The sequence below is a fragment of the Culex pipiens genome, chromosome 3 (genome assembly GCF_016801865.2).
Source record: "Culex pipiens pallens isolate TS chromosome 3, TS_CPP_V2, whole genome shotgun sequence".
NCBI lineage: Eukaryota > Metazoa > Arthropoda > Insecta > Diptera > Culicidae > Culex > Culex pipiens.
Genome location: NC_068939.1, coordinates 85,181,016 through 85,203,082, shown reverse-complemented (window position 1 = coordinate 85,203,082; position 22,067 = coordinate 85,181,016). Strand labels below are relative to the sequence as shown.

Below are 22,067 nucleotides of genomic sequence, written 5' to 3'. Positions count from 1 at the left end.
ATCCGCAATAAATGCATACACCCTAAGTGATATGAAAAATGCAGTTTATTAGTTCTATAAATACAGTAGTTGTTCGGTAACTGGGCTGAGAACAGGGATGCCACTTGTTTTTTTAAAATGTCTGTAAAAAAGTCTGTGTATGTCTGTGCATTTGTCTAAAATTCAAAGATATCAATTCACAGTCATTGAAATCCATCATAAATTGCGTTTTTAAGCATTTGAAGACTAACGAAATAAGTTTCGACAGAAAAGATTACAAAAAAATAATTTAATGAAGTTTTCTAAAAGTCTGTGCACATCAAAAAATGTCTGACACAAGCTCAAAAGTCTGTGAAACACAGGCAAATCTGTGTATCTGGCATCCCTGGCTGAGAACGTAGCCCAGTCACCGAATGTTGCTCGTTTACTGGGCTGAACAAAAAATAACGAGGGGACCACCGATGCATAATATTTTCCAGATGAAATATAAAAATAAAAATTACTCAAATTTATTTACAATGCTTACTTTTCACATTTCTTTAATTGTAACTTGAAATTTACAAAAGCTCGAAAAAAGTTTTTTTTTATTTATTGAATATGATTTTTGCATCCATAACCCCTCGGTCATTTTGGTTTGTTTTGGTTTTTTGACGTTTGTCTGCTTTTAACTGAGCTACAGCCAAGTAATCGAGCGCCCAGTTAAAAAATGACCCAGTTAAACAACGTCCAGTTACCGAACAACTACTGTAACTCCAAAAAGAATCCGTTCAGAAATCTTTCAATTGTGTAACAACAATTCAAATCATATGAATTGATGGTTGAATCATACATATTTATCAATACATATTAATCAACAAAATAATTAAATTTATTCCTGAAATATTTCAGCCAAAACTTGTTTCTTCTTTTACAACCACTAGATCATTTTGTACATTTTTGAGCCCTTCTAAACAATTCGAGAGCTTGTCAAAATGAACATTTTTATTCTTGAAAAATGAATTTTGATCAATTCTATCAAAAGTTATGGGCAAAAAACGATTTAAAAATGCTCATTTTCAAATTGAGATTAAATAAGTTAAACAAAAAATACCCCCGAGGTATTTTCAGCAAATGTACTCTAAAATGTGTACTTTCAGATGCTTCTAAGAGCGAGGTAAAACTTCACCACCTTTTCGAGTTATTCACATTTCAAAATGGCGTCTTTTTCGTCGTATTTTGGCTATAACTTTCGTTTTAAAGGTCCGATTTTTGCTCTCTTGAAAAATAAATGTGTGTATTGATAAGCTCTACAAATGTCCAGAAGACACCAACTCGCTGCGACACAAGCCAGAGTTGATAAATTCAAAAAACTCATTTTTTCATAAACACTTCAACCTAAATTACAAAAATGGCTCTAGAAATTTCCCGTTTGAAGATAGAGCATTGTGCTCTTCAGCAAAGTTGCTCAGAATGGTGTTCTCTACAAACAACTTCAAACATCTGTATTTTGATTGTGTTTAACCACTTTACAATATTCCTGGTGCATTTGATCCGCAATAAATGCATACACCCTAAGTGATATGAAAAATGCAGTTTATTAGTTCTATAAATACAGTAGTTGTTCGGTAACTGGGCTGAGAACAGGGATGCCACTTGTTTTTTTAAAATGTCTGTAAAAAAGTCTGTGTATGTCTGTGCATTTGTCTAAAATTCAAAGATATCAATTCACAGTCATTGAAATCCATCATAAATTGCGTTTTTAAGCATTTGAAGACTAACGAAATAAGTTTCGACAGAAAAGATTACAAAAAAATAATTTAATGAAGTTTTCTAAAAGTCTGTGCACATCAAAAAATGTCTGACACAAGCTCAAAAGTCTGTGAAACACAGGCAAATCTGTGTATCTGGCATCCCTGGCTGAGAACGTAGCCCAGTCACCGAATGTTGCTCGTTTACTGGGCTGAACAAAAAATAACGAGGGGACCACCGATGCATAATATTTTCCAGATGAAATATAAAAATAAAAATTACTCAAATTTATTTACAATGCTTACTTTTCACATTTCTTTAATTGTAACTTGAAATTTACAAAAGCTCGAAAAAAGTTTTTTTTTATTTATTGAATATGATTTTTGCATCCATAACCCCTCGGTCATTTTGGTTTGTTTTGGTTTTTTGACGTTTGTCTGCTTTTAACTGAGCTACAGCCAAGTAATCGAGCGCCCAGTTAAAAAATGACCCAGTTAAACAACGTCCAGTTACCGAACAACTACTGTAACTCCAAAAAGAATCCGTTCAGAAATCTTTCAATTGTGTAACAACAATTCAAATCATATGAATTGATGGTTGAATCATACATATTTATCAATACATATTAATCAACAAAATAATTAAATTTATTCCTGAAATATTTCAGCCAAAACTTGTTTCTTCTTTTACAACCACTAGATCATTTTGTACATTTTTGAGCCCTTCTAAACAATTCGAGAGCTTGTCAAAATGAACATTTTTATTCTTGAAAAATGAATTTTGATCAATTCTATCAAAAGTTATGGGCAAAAAACGATTTAAAAATGCTCATTTTCAAATTGAGATTAAATAAGTTAAACAAAAAATACCCCCGAGGTATTTTCAGCAAATGTACTCTAAAATGTGTACTTTCAGATGCTTCTAAGAGCGAGGTAAAACTTCACCACCTTTTCGAGTTATTCACATTTCAAAATGGCGTCTTTTTCGTCGTATTTTGGCTATAACTTTCGTTTTAAAGGTCCGATTTTTGCTCTCTTGAAAAATAAATGTGTGTATTGATAAGCTCTACAAATGTCCAGAAGACACCAACTCGCTGCGACACAAGCCAGAGTTGATAAATTCAAAAAACTCATTTTTTCATAAACACTTCAACCTAAATTACAAAAATGGCTCTAGAAATTTCCCGTTTGAAGATAGAGCATTGTGCTCTTCAGCAAAGTTGCTCAGAATGGTGTTCTCTACAACTTTTCTGAAGACACCAAAGCGCTATCTCGCCATCCCGCCAAAATAAAAATTCTGAACCACCCTAAAATTTTGACCACCCTAATGCCCACCATATCAAAAGATGCCCCTATTGACCCTGATCATTTGTCCCGAAGACACCAAAGCTCTAAATCTTAACGTGTGGCCGGTATCAATTTTGTCACGCTAGATTTCGGTTTCGGACCACTGTGCAGTGACATTGATTCGATACACATGTCTACATACAGCCAAACACACAGACATTTGCTTAGCTGGTGATTCTGAGTCGATATGTACAAATGAAGGTAGGTCTACTGCCGTTCTACGTATAATTGTCCCATGTTCAAAAAAGTGCAACTGAGAAAAACTCGTTTAAAATTTTTAGACCGAATTCTGTGTTTCTACGCGTAATTGTCCCGGGGGTCCCTATCACCCTATATGTCCCTTATCTCCCCAGTTAGCAGTTTATTACTCTTATTTGGAATCCACTTGCTATGGCAGTGCGTGGCCGAATGGTTACGCTGTCCGCTTTGTAAGCGGATGATTCTGGGTTCGATTCCCATCTGCTGCAACCTTCCATCGGATGAGGAAGTAAAATGTCGGTCCCGGCCTTGGTTGTTAGGCCGTTAAGTCATTCCAGGTGTAGGAGTTTTCTCCATGCCATAAGTACAAACAACACACCAAACCAAGCCTACTCCGGTGGAATCGCTGGCGGCGGTTGGACTCGCAATCCGAAGGTCGTCTGTTCAAACACTGGGGTGGAAGGTTCCTTGGAGTAGAAAGAGGTTTGGGTGCTCTCCCCATTCAAGCCTTCGGACTTCTAGGTTCGAGCAGAAACTTGCAATAGAGACCACAAAAGACCCGGGGGTCGTTAATGTGGATGGTTTGATTTTTTTTTTGCTATACAATAGGTAAACAAGACACTTTGCTTCGTAAAACTAATGATTCCGTGATAGAAAATACTTGGTGGGACAATTATGCGTGGAAGCGTAACGATGGGACAAACAAACTTGTTGTTATTTTTACAGTTTTTCTAACAAAGTACTAGATTTGATGAGTTTTCCTAATACCCTAATAAGTACACGTCGAACTAAACTTGAAAATGCTAAAAAGTCAAAATCGTCAAAAAATTACATGGGACAATTATGCGTAGAACGGCAGTCTAGGAGGTCTGATTAAAAAAAAAAACATTTTTCGAGTGATTTTATAGCCTCTCCTCAGTAAGGTGAGGAATGCAAAAACTATCTCAAGCGAAACAAAATGAACCAAATCCGAAAGATTCTCCTAACTCCATATATTATTATTTGTTCATATTGTTTTAACATTAAATAACAGAAAATTCATAATAAATTCAAAGCTCGCATATTATTGTCATATTTATCAATAATTGCTTATCAAAACCCATAACGCGGATGGTTCTACCGTTGAGGTCACACTTACCAACACCAGACAGCAATCCACCAGGCAGAACGTCCCGGACCGGCCGATGCCCGCGCTGCAGTGGATGATCGGTGGACCGACATCCGGATCGAGTGCGCCCGACTCGCGCACCTCCTTCAGGAACTGCAGGAACGCCACCGGCGAGCTCGGAATGCCAAAGTCAGGCCACGTCGTGTAGTGAAACTGGACCACCTCGCGCGTTTTGCTCGACTCCAGGTCGGTCAATCTAAAATATAAGCGGCCAATCATAAGGACAATCTTAACCTCAACCCGCACACCAAACTCCCTACCGGAACGTCCGCTCGCAAAAGTTTTTGTACTCGACGCAGTTGACGTACTCGACGGCCAGCTGCACCTCCGGCAGCTCGAGCCGGTGCTGCTCGCCCGTCTTCTCCGGCCAGTACTGGTGGCACTTGATTTGCTTCTTCTCGATCAGCTTGTTCAGCATCAGGATGGCGCGCGAGTTGTACTCCCACACCATCAGCCAAAAGTGGCCGACCGTCAGCGGGAGCGGTCCCTGGCACAGGATGTACTTCCGGTCGGCGCGGTCCATCTGCGAGGAGGGGGGAAAAGTGGTTATTATTAAGTGGTTGTTTCGTGTTCCATGAATTCAGCGGAGGGAAGGTAAACAGAAATTTCAGTGGAATTTTCATGTTTTATTTGTCATTTCGTGGAACATCGGAAATGTCACTCTTCGATAAATTTCACAAAATTATACAGGTAAATGAGAAAATCTGTACAGAATTGGTTGGAATAACGTCGACATTGGAAATGACATTAAAACTTAACTGATACATCAACCACGAAAAAAGGGAAAACGTAGGATAAGATAAATTTCTGCAGAATTCTGCAGCCAGCAAACGTAACTTTTTTGCATTCCCGTACTTTTCTGCAACTTCAAACAAAAATAAAATATTAAAATAACAAGCCATAGCTATGGATATCCCCGGGCTTTGTCATAATAAGTATCATGTGGAATTAAAATCGAAGTGTTCAGTGTTCAGCTGAAGCTTCCATTTTTACACAGGGGCACCACTTCATGCTGCGAGAACCCACTTTGGCGCAGTCTCAGGGCTTAATCGATGGCTGGTAAGCTGTCATCGAGACAAGGAGGTTCTCCGATAGTGGAAATATCACATTTGTACAATGAACCGCTACATATGTGATTTTTCCCTATCTTAATGTGGGTGTCAGGTAAGGATGGGGGTCTTTAAAAATTTAGTTTTTTGTAGAATTTAGGATTTTAACTGTAAATATCAACTTTTTATACTTTGCATTTAGTTATTTAGAGACAAAATTAGTAATAGTGAATTAAGTAATTCTATCAGAATCGGTGAATTTCATTCAAGTAGCATAAAAACCATTCTGATTTGTCAAACTTTCAATAGAGTCTCGATCAATCAATAGTGAAAAGTTATCGGACTGAATTCGTTGATCTGTTGAACCAACGGTTGTCGGATTATGTTTGTATCGACCATTGTTGCGAATCGAGGATCTACTAGAATTCTGACGATCAAATCTGGAGCAACGCGATAAAAGGGCGGATAAGCATTTTGACAGTTTGAAGTATTTTGCTATTTTTCGAGCTACAGTTAACCTTTTTTCAAAATTTGAAGTGAAAAACAATAGCTGACCTCTCAAGCTACCATTTAACACTAAGGGTTTTATAACATAGTTGCCTATTGCTTGAGAAATTGAAAAATAGTTGCAGTTGCAGTTGCAGTTGCAATTCACGACTTGTGAAATGTGAACTGTCTATTTTTTGGCTTCCTCTCCGAGGAATGCCATATAAAATCACTTGAAAATTGGCCAAAAAATTGCACTTCGATTTCTCGGAAATGGCTGAACGGATTTGGACACTTCCGGTTGCATTCGATCCCTCTTAGCTTCCGATAAGTCGCTATTGAAAATCTTCCCCGTAGCCCTTTCCTGTCAAAAGATATTTACGAAAAACGATTTGCAAAACTAAAATGGAAAAACAAAAAACGATGAAAAATTTTCAAAATTGCTTCATTTTTGCACAACTAGGTAGTCTGGAATGTCCTCCATCCACGGCTGAAACGGGACAAAAATCCATTGAAATTAGCCAAAGTTACAGCCACTTTAAGAAAACTGTTTGCATTCAGCCGCCTCCAAATCGACTAAAACGTGGCCAAAATTAACCAAAATTTCGGCATGTTGCACATTTTTGTAAAGCTTTTTCAAAACCCAATCCAATGAGATACATATCTCGACGAATTATTAGGCTTAGTCGCTAATATCTGCACTAAACTGCTATTTTTGACGATACCAATAGGGACGTGGCGTTACATCGTGCTGCCATCTGGTTTTTTTAAGCGCAAGAGTGGAAAAGTGCTGAGTCATCGTCTAAAAATAGACGGCGTCCTATCTCGCCCAGCAAAATGAAGTCGATAAAGTAGTCGGTTTCGATGAGAAAAAGTGGAAAACGTGGTCTAAAAATAACGACGCCATCCCCCTATGCATTATCACATGCTGGTTCGCCCATCCGGCTAAAAAACCCAGAACTATTATACTTCACTCGAAAGCATTTTTCATCGTGCTTCGAATGTCATTTTAGGAAATAAAATTCCCTTTGTGAATCGCGTCCAGCATGCAAAGATTCCGCCGACCTCAAATCAGGACCAGAATAGCCTCAAAAACGTCTTCGCCAAGCCAAGACAAGTCAAGTCATTTCGGGAAATGACAATATGTAATGTGTTCTTAGATACCTATCCATGAGCCATCGATCGACTCCGTTAGCGATACACTTTTTACCCTTTCTTAAATTTTCGCTTTAGCTGTAGAAGGTGAGAGCGGAATGCAAGGCGAGAGAAGGAGAGAGTTTACGGAAATTTTGACTCGTTCGAGCACTGCATAGGGACGTGGCGTTACATCGTGCTGCCATCTGGTTTTTTTAAGTGCAAAAGTGCTGAGTCATCGTCTAAAAATAGACGGCGTCCTATCTCGCCCAGCAAAATGAAGTCGATAAAGTAGTCGGTTTCGATAAGAAAAAGTGGAAAACGTGGTCTAAAAATAGTGACGCCATCCCCCTATGCCGTCACGGTGTAAAAACTCGCGTGCATTGCTTACATGGATTTTCGTCGACGAACATGGGCGTATTTTACTTCTACTCGGATTGAATAGCATTCGATTTAGTAAGTCTCTAGACTATATACTAAGTATTCTGCTTTCAGTCAAAAAGGATCGCAAAGTTATTATTTTAAATTGTTTTAAAAATCCATTTTAAATCCTTTGCGGTCGTACAAAGGGTCATTGTACCCAGAAAATTAAGCTTTATCATTGTGAACAATAATATTACCAATTTAGTTGAATTTTAGAACTCAATCAACGAATCGCCTCTATATATACATGTACATTCTCAATACATTTATTTGTGTATGAACCGAGAAGAGGAAGCCCCCATTCACCTAGGTGGATTAAGTAACGTTTTTTTGTTTTTTTTTAAGAGGCTAGACAGGTTTTAAAAGAAACGTACTAGAATTATTGCTATTAATTAAAATTTCGGGGGTTTGAGATAAGAGTAGCTTTTGGATAGGTTACTTTAAATCTTGTATTCAATTCAAGTTAGGTAGTTATCCGCAAATGAATATTTGGACTTATATGAATAATTGAACATTTTGGACTTATTAATAACACACAACTGTGCATTTATTCTAGAAGCAGATCCATACAGCGTCAGTGTTTATTTGGTCGAAGTGTACTAATTCATTGGTAGATCTGGTTCTAGTTGTAATGTACGACAAGACTACTGACAGGACGAGGGCCCAGTTTAGAGGTTTCGACATGTGCGGCTAGATCACCCTCGCAAAAAAAAATAAAATAATAAAAAATAAATAAAAAAAACAAGCCATAGCTCTGGATATTATGTCTATGCAAAGTCTCATCATTGAAATGAAAAAAAGTGTTTAAAAAAGGCATTTTACACTAGTTCAGTTGTCTTGCAATCATCAGTTTTCAAAAAATTTAAGATTTAACGAAAGCTAAAAAAAATATCAAAAACAAAAAAATTGGCAGTATTGTACATAGAAAATTTAGAACTTTTTTTTTAGAAAAATTCAAAAGATGTTTGAATAAACCCAAACATCCTAAAAATGATTCTAAACGCAGGGGAATGCATTTTAAATTGATTTCAGCTGATTGCACTTGAGCAATTCTCTACAAAATCAACCGATATCGACCCTTTTTTTGTATTTTTTTATTTGGCTCAAATTTTTTGGAGGCCTTCCTATGACCGAAGAAGCTATTTTGTGTCATTGGTTCACCCATACAAGTCTCCATACAATTTTGGCAGCTGTCCATACAAAAAGGTAAATATTCAAACCTCTGTAAATTTTGAGTGAATTTTCTAATCAATTTTGTATCTTCAGCAAAGTTTTAGGATTGTTGAGGACTATTGGGGAAAAAAATTGGTGCACGGTACAAAAAAATGCCGATTTTTAGATTAACTTTTTTTTCATAAAAACTCAATTTCCCATAATACTTATTTTTTGATTTTCCAGATTTTTTGATATGTTTTAGGGGACAAAAATCCGCAACTTTTGAACCAGAGAGAAGTATGGTCAAAAAATCTGCCGCCGAGTTATAATTTTTTGAAAAAATAGTGATTTTTGGAAAAAATAAAAATTTCATGCAAAAAAAATATCTGATATTTTTATGTCAAATTGAATTTGCAAAAAGTACTTTACAGTTTTTTATTTATAAAGGGCTACGTTTTCAAGATATAACCACCGAAAGTTTGATTTTAGTGAAATATTCGAAGTTTTCTGATTTTTAAAAATAGTGACCATGAGTGACCATTTCTGAGAACATTTATTTTGAAAATTTCAGAAAATTTGCTATAAAAGAGACACTGAAGATTGGACTGCTGAAATACAGCGGCTTAAAGACAAAGAAACAGGAAATTGAAATCAATTGAAAAATGTGGTTTTTGCGAAAATCGACGAAAAACGCAATTTTATGGACCATCCTATTTCGGATAGGACCACCGTAATCGCCAAACAAAACATACGGGTCTAATTATTTGGGCCCACTCCAAATTTGAGCCAAATCGAAACACTTTTGATTTGGAGACTTCCTGTTTGACGTGGAATGGCTGTATGTACAAATGAAGGTAGGTCTAGGAGGTCTAATTAAAATAGTAGTTGATGCAAAAAGTTGCAAAAAGAGAACTTTTTCAGCACGAGTCGTACATTTATCCAACGAGGTTCACCGAGTTGGATAAATACGAAGAGTGCTGAAAAAATCAAAAACACCCATTGTTTGAAATTTTATGACAAATTTTCATGTATTTTGTCAATAAATCGTTTGAATCAAAAAAATGTTGAAAAGTGTTACTTTTCGAAACAAGTGCTTAAAAGTTCAACTTTTCAGCACCCATTTCAGTGCTAAAAAGTAGAACTTTTGAGCATTTATTTTGAAAAGTGTTGCTATTCGATTCTGTTATTTTTGGTACAGAAAAGTAGGCTATTTCATCGTTCAAGAATGACAGGAAAAGTAAGTTGTTTCACGACAGAATTGCAAAAAGTTCATTTTTGCAATTCCGTCGTGAAACTATTTACTTTTCCTGTCATTCTTGAACGACGAAATAGCCTCAAATTGGTGCTGAAAAGTTGAACTTTTCAGCACTTGTTTCGAAAAGTAACACTTTTCAACATTTTTTTGATTAAAACGATTTATTGACAAAATACATGAAAATTTGACTTAAAATTTCACTCATGTGTGTTTTTTTTTTGGAATTGCAAAAAATGTTGTATGGAACTCGTTGCAAAACTTGATTTTTTCAGCACTCTTCGTATTTATCCAACTCGGTGAACATCGTTGGATAAATGTACGACTCGTGCTGAAAAAATCCTCTTTTTGCAACTTATTGCTAGACTACTATTTTCGAGTGATTTTATAGCCTTTCCTCAGTATGTTGAGGAAGGCAAAATGAATAACTGCGACTATTTTCAAAAAAGATACTTTAAAATCGCTATAACTTGCAAACGGTGCACTTAATCAAAATTTATTTTAAGATACTTTTTGATTGCAAATTCGATTTTACATCAAAATTTTTGCGAACGTTATTTCGATTTCTGAAAAAAAAGTGTTGATTCAAAAATTTATAACTCAGTCAACGATTTTTTGGCCGTTCTGGAAATTTCTGAAAGTTGGCATTTGATGTCCCCTACAAAATATCAGAAAATAGAAAAAAAAATCAAAATTGTGTTTTTTAGCAAATTAAGTTTTAGTGTTTTATCGACCGACCCAGAAAGCCTAGTGGTAACGCTCCCGCCTAGTAAGCGGTAGATCGGGGTTCAAATCCCGGCTCGGACCATTTCTCTTCTGGATTTGATTGCTTAGTAAAGGGAAGGTAGTGCATCGTCACAAACTGGACCGTATCACGACACCTTAGGAAGGCGACCTATGGAATGTTAACATTAACCATAACATGTTAACATTAAGTTGAGAATGAAATTGCCACTGAATCCGCTTTGTAAATGCCGGCCCCGATACTCTTCAAGGGTGTTCCCCGCAGGAACTGGGAAAGATTTACTTTTACTTTACTTACAAGTTTTAGTGACAAAAAGTGAAATTAAAAACTACCATTTTTTTTTACCGTGTATCATTTTTAACTTTGCCGAAGACACCAAATCGATCAAAAAATTCGTTGAAGTGATACAGATTTTTTAATTTTCATATATCATTTTTGTATGGACAGCTGCCAATTTTGTATGGAAAATTATATGGACAAACTAATGATGCAAAATGGCTTCTTTGGGCATACCGAAGGCACCAAAAAAGTTTCGGCCGGATTGAAAAATACAAAAATTAAAATTAAAAAATACCGATTTCGAAGAAGTAAGAAAACCAATAAAAAATATTTTAATTGTGAAACACCAAATGATGAAACACTGAACAATGTTTGTACTATTCGATTCGTCGTTCCAAAGAAACACTCGCAATAATTGGTGTCACTCGGTAGTGCAAAAGATGTGTCATTAAATTGCGGTTTATTCAATTGAGATATGATTTTGTTTCGTGGCATCTCATAATAATGGAAATTTCCATGGAAATGTACTGATTTTTATACTGTTTTAACACCTAAACACCCAAGCTCGAGAAAAAGGGGGAATTTCGTTACAAAGTAAAGTAAAAAAAAACATTGATTGGACCTTGGTAGAGCGTCCAATTTCCCGTCCCGGGAAAAAATTTCCCGGGAATTCCCGGGATTTCCCGGATAAAAATATTTCCCGTTTCCCGGGAAATTTGTGAATTTCCCGGGAATTCCCGAAATACAAGCAGAAGTATACACTTTCCTACCTTTTTGGCACCAATGTTTTGAAATTATACAAAAAATAATAATTGGAGAACCTGATTCATATTGAACAAATCAGATTGTCTGTAAATTTCATGTCAAGGTTTAATTGAGATAATATTTATTTCTGAAGTATTCACCACTAGGAATATTGTTTGCTTATATGTTGGGCAACAACAGTTACGCTGTTATTGAATGAATATTAACTATTTTATTTTTGACAACCTTTTTTAATGTTTTTTTTTTTGTAATATCATTTGAAAATAAGATATGTACATCTTCCGGCCAATATCAACATTGAGATTTGTGTGACTTTTTTTACCTTGAACATAAAAAACGAAACTATTGGCACTACGCCCCCCGGGGCATGGCCTTCCTCTAACGTGGGATTTCTGCTCCAGCGCCTCTGACGAGACAGGAGAAACCGGGACCGACGTTTTACTTCACCATCCGATAGAAGCTCAGTGGATAAGGCGGGAATCGAACCCGCGTCTCATAGCATCATCGGGATCGGCAGCCGAAGCCGCTACCCCTGCTGCGCCACGAGACCCACCAACCTTGAACATGTTGGATGGAAATTGAACTGATATAATTAAATTTTTAAAAAAGGTTTGTGTGAGAAAATTGTGTTTCTAAGTATTCGAGAAATTACAGATTGAAGTTATAAATTTATTTATAAGCATAAGCATAGGTGTCCACCCGCAGTTGCTACTCCGTTATTGACCAGGACCTCCAGAAGTTACATCCACGAGCCGTGGAAGATAAGTGGGAGCTATCTTTCCTCGCTTCGCAACTTCTCAAAGGCCCCTATCATGCTGATCAATACCGGCGCCGGCCACGACCAGTGGTAGGGTCACGGGGAAGTGGATGGGAATGTTAGTCCGATACTTGAGTGATAGAGACCGCCCAATCGACTGCATCTCCGACAAAGTATCACATGAGTTTTGAGGGGGTTAGTAGATGGGTATGAGGTCAGGATTCACGAGTGGCAGTGATGTGACCATGAGCATTTTGTTTATCGGTTGAAATTTTTAAATCTTAGGCAGCCGGCTGCAGAAAGATAAATAATTGATTATTTAAAAAGTTTTTTTTTATCGAACGCGTGCCAGCCGAGCAGTAGTGCTATGGGCTGGACTTATCAGTATATTTTTATTGTTTTTACAATTTAGATAACGCGAGCAAATTTCAAAAATAGTAAATAAATAACGCTTTACTCTTCATAAAATCGATAGTTTGATGAGTTAATATTAAAACTGCCAGTTGGAATAAATTTTTACGATCATTTACGACGAAAATTATCGCGAAAAAAAACAGGACTGCGCGTTCCCAGAAGCACTGCACTTATGATGACATTATTCAATTATAATAACCACTCACCCAAGCACACAAACAGCGACACAAAAGAAACGAAAATGATCATGCAGAAACAAGACGGCGCGTCCTAGTGGTCAGCGCACTAATGATGCCATTATTTAATTATAATAACCCTGAAGTTATAAATTTATTTATATAAGAAAAAATATCGTTGAATTTCAACCACTTTCAAATACTCAAAATTATTTTAATCTAATTGATTTATTAGGCTGAATACCATATAACTAAAATCATATCATAAAACCACACCCAAAATTCAGAATCGAGATAATAGTTCTCTCAAAATTTATTGAGGGCTCAGTGCCAAAATCGATAGAATAATGGTACCAACTCACACCATCATAACAAATGAGTTCATTCGTTAGTTGAATCAATAAATCTCCAACTAGTGTCATACATCGACTTCTGACTTCTCCATGGTCACCAAGCTGTAGTGGCCGAGGCAGCTAAGTCATTGGATTGGTTTGTCAAAGGTCTCTGGTTCGATTCCCGTTGTCGACACTTTTGGTTTTTTGTTTGACGGATGAACTTTTTTTGCAAATGAACCTCGAGAGAATAGTTCTATCGCCCATCTCAAACTGTGTTCTCTGCGTCCGTGAATGGTACCACTATTCTCTCGACTCGAGACCATCATTCTCTCGGACTAGCGCTGCCAGTTTTGGGTGCATAAAAAACCATTAAAAAACAACTTCGTATCAAATTTCCTAGTTGAAAAATAGTGTTTCAAGTTAAAAAGCGCTAGGAATTAGATTTTCAAGGTAAATTCAATGATTATTTATTTATTCACAAGTTGAATTTTTTGGTTTTTTTTATTTTAACTTTCTGGTCACTGTGACAAATTAAAAAGCAATTTTATGGTTGTGGAGCATAGATTTTCACTGTCCAAACACTTTGATTTAAAAAAATCCTTCTCAACATAAATACTAATCATATTTTCTTTCATTTGGGACGATTTAAAAGATTTAAAAATTAGAAAGTTTATATATTTTCTCAAAGTTGCATGATTTTTTACAAGCAGTCAAGCCATTTATTGACCCTCTCACTCATTTTGACCATTAAAGTTGCTGTTCTATACAATTTCGTTGCAAAAGATTAATCAGAAACAGGATAAGAATAATTTTCGTAAAATTTCAAATTTCCCGGGAATTCCCGGGAAATTTGTTGAAAATTTCCCGTTTCCCGGGAATTTTGTAACCCCGGGAAATTGGACGCTCTAGACCTTGGAAATAATAAATGAAATGGACAAACTTGGCCTTTTTACTCTAGTGTCCCAGCTATGAATCCGAAACCATAAATAAAGTTTACTTATCATTTTGTATAAAAGTTTATAGAACATTGTATTTTTAAAAGTGTTTGTTTCAGAATCTCTCATAGAAATCATCTTTTAAGGATTTTTTGTGGCAAAATGTTCATCATGAGTTTCTGAACAAAACATAATACTAGATTTTTTTTTCAAACTTTAAATGTAGCACTTTAAACTTTGAAGCTTAATTGGATATCATTAAATTGAAAACACTATTTTACTTAAATATCCATAACAATTACAATTTTAAAAAACTAACTTAATCCACCTGTGTGGTTGATGCCTTCCTCACTTTTAACCAACAATGGGTAATATGAGTGGTTTGGACACATTTTTCAGCTATTATTTTAGGTCCAGAAAAATAAGTACACAGATATAACTTAAGCTGTCATAACTCGAGACAGGGTTGCCAGATTTTCTATTATGTGGACTCGTTTGAAAGGTCTCTTGATTACCTAACCAACGATGGGTTGGATGATGGTTCCGGACATCGTTCACATACATTTAAGTGAGATCCGGCTTCAAAAAAGTACATAAATATCACTAAAGTGGTCATAACTCGAGACAGGGTTGCCAGATCTTCGATGTTGTGGACTCGTTGGAAAGGTCTCTTGATTACCTAACCAACGATGGAACGGATGATGGATCCGGACATCGTTTACATACATTTAAGTGAGATCCGGCTTCAAAAAAGCACATAAATATCACTTAAGTGGTCATAACTTGAAACAGGGTTGCCAGATCTTCGATGTTGTGGACTCGTTGGAAAGGTCTCTTGATTACCTAACCAACGATGGAACGGATGATGGATCCGGACATCGTTTACATACATTTAAGTGAGATCCGGCTTCAAAAAAGCACATAAATATCACTAAAGTGGTCATAACTTGAGACAGGGTTGCCAAATCTTCGATGTTGTGGACTCGTTGGAAAGGTCTCTTGATTATCTAATCAACGATGGGTCAGATGATGGATCTGGATATCGTTTACATACATTTAAGTGAGATCCGGCTTCAAAAAAGTACATAAATATCACTTAAGTGGTCATAACTCGAGACAGGGTTGCCAGGTCTTCAATGTTGTGGACTCGTTGGAAAAGTCTCTTGATTACCTAACCAACTATGGAACGGATGATGGATCCGGACATCGTTTACATACATTTAAGTGAGATCCGGCTTCAAAAAAGCACATAAATATCACTTAAGTGGTCATAACTTGAAACAGGGTTGCCAGATCTTCGATGTTGTGGACTCGTTGGAAAGGTCTCTTGATTACCTAACCAACGATGGAACGGATGATGGATCCGGACATCGTTTACATACATTTAAGTGAGATCCGGCTTCAAAAAAGCACATAAATATCACTAAAGTGGTCATAACTTGAGACAGGGTTGCCAAATCTTCGATGTTGTGGACTCGTTGGAAAGGTCTCTTGATTATCTAATCAACGATGGGTCAGATGATGGATCTGGATATCGTTTACATACATTTAAGTGAGATCCGGCTTCAAAAAAGTACATAAATATCACTTAAGTGGTCATAACTCGAGACAGGGTTGCCAGGTCTTCAATGTTGTGGACTCGTTGGAAAAGTCTCTTGATTATCTAACCAACTATGGGTCGGATGATGGATCTGTACATCGTTTACATACATTTAAGTGAGATCCGGCTTCAAAAAAGTACATAAATATCACTTAAGTGGTCATAACTTGAAACAGGGTTGCCAGATCTTCGATGTTAAGGACTCGTTGGAAAGGTCTCTTGATTACCTAACCAACTATGGGTCGGATGATGGATCTGTACATCGTTTACATACATTTAAGTGAGATCCGGCTTCAAAAAAGTACATAAATATCACTTAAGTGGTCATAACTCGAGACAGGGTTGCCAGGTCTTCAATGTTGTGGACTCGTTGGAAAAGTCTCTTGATTATCTAACCAATGATGGGTCGGATGATGGATCCGGACATCGTTTACATGTATTTAAGTGAGATCCGGCTTCAAAAAAGTACATAAATATCACTTAAGTGGTCATAACTTGAGACAGGGTTGCCAGATCTTCGATGTTAAGGACTCGTTGGAAAGGTCTCTTGATTACCTAACCAACTATGGGTCGGATGATGGATCTGTACATCGTTTACATACATTTAAGTGAGATCCGGCTTCAAAAAAGTACATAAATATCACTTAAGTGGTCATAACTCGAGACAGGGTTGCCAGATCTTCAATGTTGTGGACTCGTTGGAAAGGTCTCTTGATTATCTAATCAACGATGGGTCGGATGATGGATCTGGACATCGTTTACATACATTTAAGTGAGATTCGGCTTTAAAAAAGTACATAAATATCACTTAAGTGGTCATAACTCGAGACAGGGTTGCCAGATCTTCAATGTTGTGGACTCGTTGGAAAGGTCTCTCGATTACCTAACCAACGATGGGTCGGATGATGGATCTGGACATCGTTTACATGCATATAATTGAGATCCGGATATATGTGAAAACACATTTTTATACATAACTTTTGAACTACTTATCGAAACTTCAAACAATTCAATAGCGATGTATGGGACCCTAAACCAAGTCGAATGCAACTGGTTCGATCAATCGGTTCAGCCAGTGCTGAGAAAACTTGGCAAGATTTTTGAACACATACATACATACACACACACACACATACACACACACACACATACACACACACACACATACACACACACACACATACACACACACAGACATTTGTTCAGTTTTCGATTCTGAGTCGATATGTATATATGAAGGTGGGTCTTCGAGCTTTTAATAAAAAGTTCATTTTTAGAGCAGGATTATAGCCTTACCTCAGTGAGGAAGGCAAAAACAAACAACAGCGGTTTTGAAGATCAAATTTCTTCGCCCAGAACCTCCTTACCTTCACCAGGTTGGCATTGATGTAGTCGGTGTCGCCCCGCTTGAGCACAATCCGCGAGTGGTCGTACGGGGACACGTCCCGGTACCGGTTCAGCCGCCGATTGTCCGTCTTTCTCGACTCGTCGGTGGAAAAGTCCTTCTGGCGGGCCTCCTGTTCGCTCTTCTCGCGGATTTCCTGTGAAAAGAAGAATAAAGCAGAATGGAAACAAGGTCAGTTGGTGGAACAATCAAAACATTTTGCCGGTCAGTTGACTCTGACCAGAGTCTGGCCCGTTGAGTATGAGGAGGCAGGTGAATCGAAGCGAAACGCGAATCGAAAGAAGGAAGTGCTCAGCACCGACATTAATAATGGAACAAGTCAAACAGCTTAAGCCAAATTGCACTCCCCAATAATGGAGGGGAGGGTGTCAATCGATTCCAAGTTTTCGCATTGTAGATATTGTGCAAACCCAAACACGGGAAGGTTGTTCCGTTATCGTCGTGCTATTTTAGAGGTGGTCGCATTTTTAAACCAACTCTTGGATCAATGTTGTTTTCATTTTCGTGGTGTACTGCGCTGTACGAAGAAACATCCGTCAATCGCTCTGCCGGAACGAACGGTACAATGAGTAGTGGTGAGGTATTTCTGGTGAATGCAAGGCGCTCACCCCCGCGCCTCAAACATCAACAAAAACAACAATTCCATTCCTTCTCCTTCTCTGCTCAAGTCTCTATTCATTCTAGTCCACCAGTCGACCGAGAAATCAAACGAAACGCGATGATAGAGACTTTATATGCCAATGCGACTGAGAGAAGAGGTTGGTCATTGGGTTCAGTATCCCTTAAATGGCAAAAGAGAATTAGTCCAAGTCTGCTTTCAAAATGGATTTGCATTTATTTTAGGTTTTTTGTGGATCAAACTTTATAGGAACCTTCTACGCATACAATTCAAATTAGTCCTTGCAAATATTCTATGCACATTAGGGTGCTTATAGAGCGTCCAATTTCCCGTCCCGGGAAAAAAATTCCCGGGAATTCCCGGGATTTCCCGGAAAAAAATATTTCCCGTTTCCCGGGAAATTTCTAAATTTCCCGGGAATTCCCGAAATTCTTGCGGAAGTATACATTTTCTAAACCTTTTGGAACCATTTTTTGAAAATAGTAAGTAAAAAGTAAATCTTTCCCTGTTCCTGAGGGGAACACCCGTGAAGAGTATCGGGGCCGGCATTTACAAAGCGGATTCAGTGACAGTTCATTAATCAACTTAATGTTAACATGTTAAGGTTAATGTTAACATTCCATAGGTTGTCTTCCTAAGGTGTCTTGATAAGGTCCAGTTTGTGACGATACACTACCTTCCCTTTACTAAGCAATCGAATCCAGAAGGGAAAAGATCACCAGTTGTTTTGGGCCGAGCCGGGATTTGAACCCCGATTTGAAAAAAATATTAAACGAAAAATCTCAACACGATTTTGTTCAATTAAATTTATTGTTTAGTTTATGTATCAGGTTATAACAGGGTGGCCACCAGATTTCGATTTTCAATTTCCCGGTTTTTTCCCGAGCCCAGAAGGAATTTTCCGAAATGTTTTTAAACCAAACTACAATGTTTTTTTAGGCTAACGTTAGTACCAACATACTTTTTGAACGCATACATTTGGTTCAATGTTTGAATTCCTCAAGAAAGCTTTCAAATCTTGAGTAAAAATTAAGTAAGTTGTAAACGAAGCCGTTTTTATCTGTTTCAAATCCAAACATCTAATTTCCATAATGATTGGGATTTTTCATCATCATACATGAGCAGTTCTCTAGGATTTCGGTCATTCGATTTTTTTTGTATTTTTTAATCCGACTGAAACTTTTTTGGTGCCTTCGGTATGCCCAAAGAAGCCATTTTGCATCATTAGTTTGTCCATATAATTTTCCATACAAATTCGGCAGCTGTCCATACAAAAATGATGTATGAAAATTCAAAAATCTGTATCTTTTGAAGGAATTTTTTGATCGATTTGGTGTCTTCGGCAAAGTTGTAGGTATGGATACGGACTACACTGGAAAAAAATAATACACGGTAAAAAAAATTTGGTGATTTTTTTATTTAACTTTTTATCACTAAAACTTGATTTACAAAAAAACACTATTTTTAATTTTTTTTATTTTTTGATATGTTTTAGAAGGCATAAAATGCCAACTTTTCAGAAATTTCCAGGTTGTGCAAAAAATCACTGACCGAGTTATGAATTTTTTAATCAATACTGATTTTTTCAAAAAATCGAAATTTTGGTCGTAAAAATTTTTCAACTTCATTTTTCGATGTAAAATCAAATTTGCAATCAAAAAGTACTTTACTGAAATTTTGATAAAGTGCACCGTTTTCAAGTTATAGCCATATTTAAGTGACTTTTTTGAAAATAGTCGCAGTTTTTCATTTTTTTAAATTAGTGCACATGTTTGCCCAGTTTTGAAAAAAATATTTTTGAAAAGCTGAGAAAATTCTCTATATTTTGCTTATTTGGACTTTGTTGATACGACCTTAAGTTGCTGAGATATTGCAATGCAAAGGTTTAAAAACAGGAAAATTGATGTTTTCTAAGTTTCACCCAAACAACCCACCATTTTCTATCGTCAATATCTCAGCAACTAATGGTCCGATTTTCAATGTTAATATATGAAACATTTGTGAAATTTTCCGATCTCTTCGAAAAAAATATTTTTGGAATTTTCAAATCAAGACTAACATTTCACAAAGGCCAAACATTCAATATTACGCCCTTTTAAAATGTTTGTCTTGATTTGAAAATTCCAAAAATATTTTTTTCGAAAAGATCGGAAAATTTCACAATTGTTTCATATATTAACATTGAAAATCGGACCATTAGTTGCTGAGATATTGACGATAGAAAATGGTGGGTTGTTTGGGTGAAACTTAGAAAACATCAATTTTCCTGTTTTTAAACCTTTGCATTGCAATATCTCAGCAACTAAAGGTCGTATCAACATAGTCCGAATAAGCAAAATATAGAGAATTTTCTCAGCTTTTCAAAAATATTTTTTTCAAAACTGGGCAAACATGTGCACTAATTTAAAAAAATGAAAAACTGCGACTATTTTCAAAAAAGTCACTTAAATATGGCTATAACTTGAAAACGGTGCACTTTATCAAAATTTCAGTAAAGCACTTTTTGATTGCAAATTTGATTTTACATCGAAAAATGAAGTTGAAAATTTTTTACGACCAAAATTTCGATTTTTTGAAAAAATCAGTATTGATTAAAAAATTCATAACTCGGTCAGTGATTTTTTGCACAACCTGGAAATTTCTGAAAAGTTGGCATTTTATGTCTTCTAAAACATATCAAAAAGTAAAAAAAATTAAAAATAGTGTTTTTTTGCAAATCAAGTTTTAGTGATAAAAAGTTAAATAAAAAAATCACCAAATTTTTTTTTACCGTGTATTATTTTTTCCAGTGTAGTCCGTATCCATACCTACAACTTTGCCGAAGACACCAAATCGATCAAAAAATTCCTTCAAAAGATACAGATTTTTGAATTTTCATACATCATTTTTGTATGGACAGCTGCCGAATTTGTATGGAAAATTATATGGACAAACTAATGATGCAAAATGGCTTCTTTGGGCATACCGAAGGCACCAAAAAAGTTTCAGCCGGATTAAAAAATACAAAAATTAAAATTGAAGAAAAAAGACCGATTTCGTAGAGAATTGCTCACATGTAGATTGTATAACCTCAAAATAAAAAAATCGTTTTATTTTTTAGAATGAGATTAATTGTTACTACAATTTATAAATTTTAAAGAAAAGAATTGCAAAAATAAATTGTTATCAACATTTCCGAAAAATCAGGGGGCAAAAAATATTTTTCAAAAAACATCAAAATTTCAATTGAAATTTAAGTGCAACCAGCTGAAATCAATATAAAATGCATTCCCTTGCGTTTGGAATCATTTTTAAGCATGTTTGGGTTTATTTAATAATCTTTTATTTTTTTTTAAATTTTACACCTTTAGTTTTTTTTTTGTTACCGTCAAATCTTACATTTTTTGAAGACAAAACAAATAAACTAGTGTAAAATGTATTTGAACACTTTTTGCATTCAAATGTTGAGACTATGGATTGTTCCCCCACTTGACCCCGGCCAGAGCCGAGGGACAAAAACTTTGAAAAATATTAGCATCGGCCTTATTTTCAACATGATCTCAATTTTTGTGTTGATTTAGTAACCACCTAAAAGTGATTGCCTGTATTTCAAGTGACTTTTTTGTAGCAGAATTCTAAATATATTGTATTTTTAAAATATCTGAAAATTTGACATAAATTTCAAACGACATTTAAAAAAACTTTGCAAACAAAAATTCATTGCAAGTTGTCCCTAATAATTTGTCTGGCTGAGAATCTCAAATATTATCAAATAAAATAATATTTACAAACAGAAACTCCATGATATTATTATTTTTAAGTTGAAATATATTATAATTCAACGGTTCTCAACCTTTTCTAGGCTAGGTACCCTTTTTCGTGTTACTTAAGCTGCTGGTACCCCCTAGCGTTCATACATTATAATTTTCGTTTGCATGAGATTTTTTTACATTCCAATTCACGAAGAAAGAAAGAATTTTGAAGTATTAAAAATGTCGTAAATCTTGTTTCTAGAGTTGTTTAAAAACATGTACTGGATAGGCCACACAACGTCCATGTACATTTCTTCAAATCAGTTTTCCTAATAAAGCTTCAAAATAAAATGTTGTACCCTGTTTTTCTTTAACACTCCTCCGTCCA

At 36.0% G+C, this 22,067-nt stretch overlaps 1 protein-coding gene across 2 annotated transcripts in view; it reads right to left on the bottom strand.

Annotated features, from left to right (window-relative positions):
* Window positions 1–22,067, bottom strand: part of LOC120418653 (tyrosine-protein phosphatase non-receptor type 61F) — a 148,223-nt gene that overhangs the window by 26,099 nt on the left and 100,057 nt on the right. For both annotated transcript variants that reach the window (XM_052711074.1, XM_052711073.1), the window contains exons 2-4: window positions 17,292–17,465; window positions 4,680–4,942; window positions 4,390–4,615 (exon numbers count right to left, since the gene is read on the bottom strand). In XM_052711074.1, coding sequence (XP_052567034.1) covers window positions 4,390–4,615; window positions 4,680–4,942; window positions 17,292–17,465 — 663 coding nt within the window. The remainder of the gene's footprint in view (window positions 1–4,389; window positions 4,616–4,679; window positions 4,943–17,291; window positions 17,466–22,067) is intronic.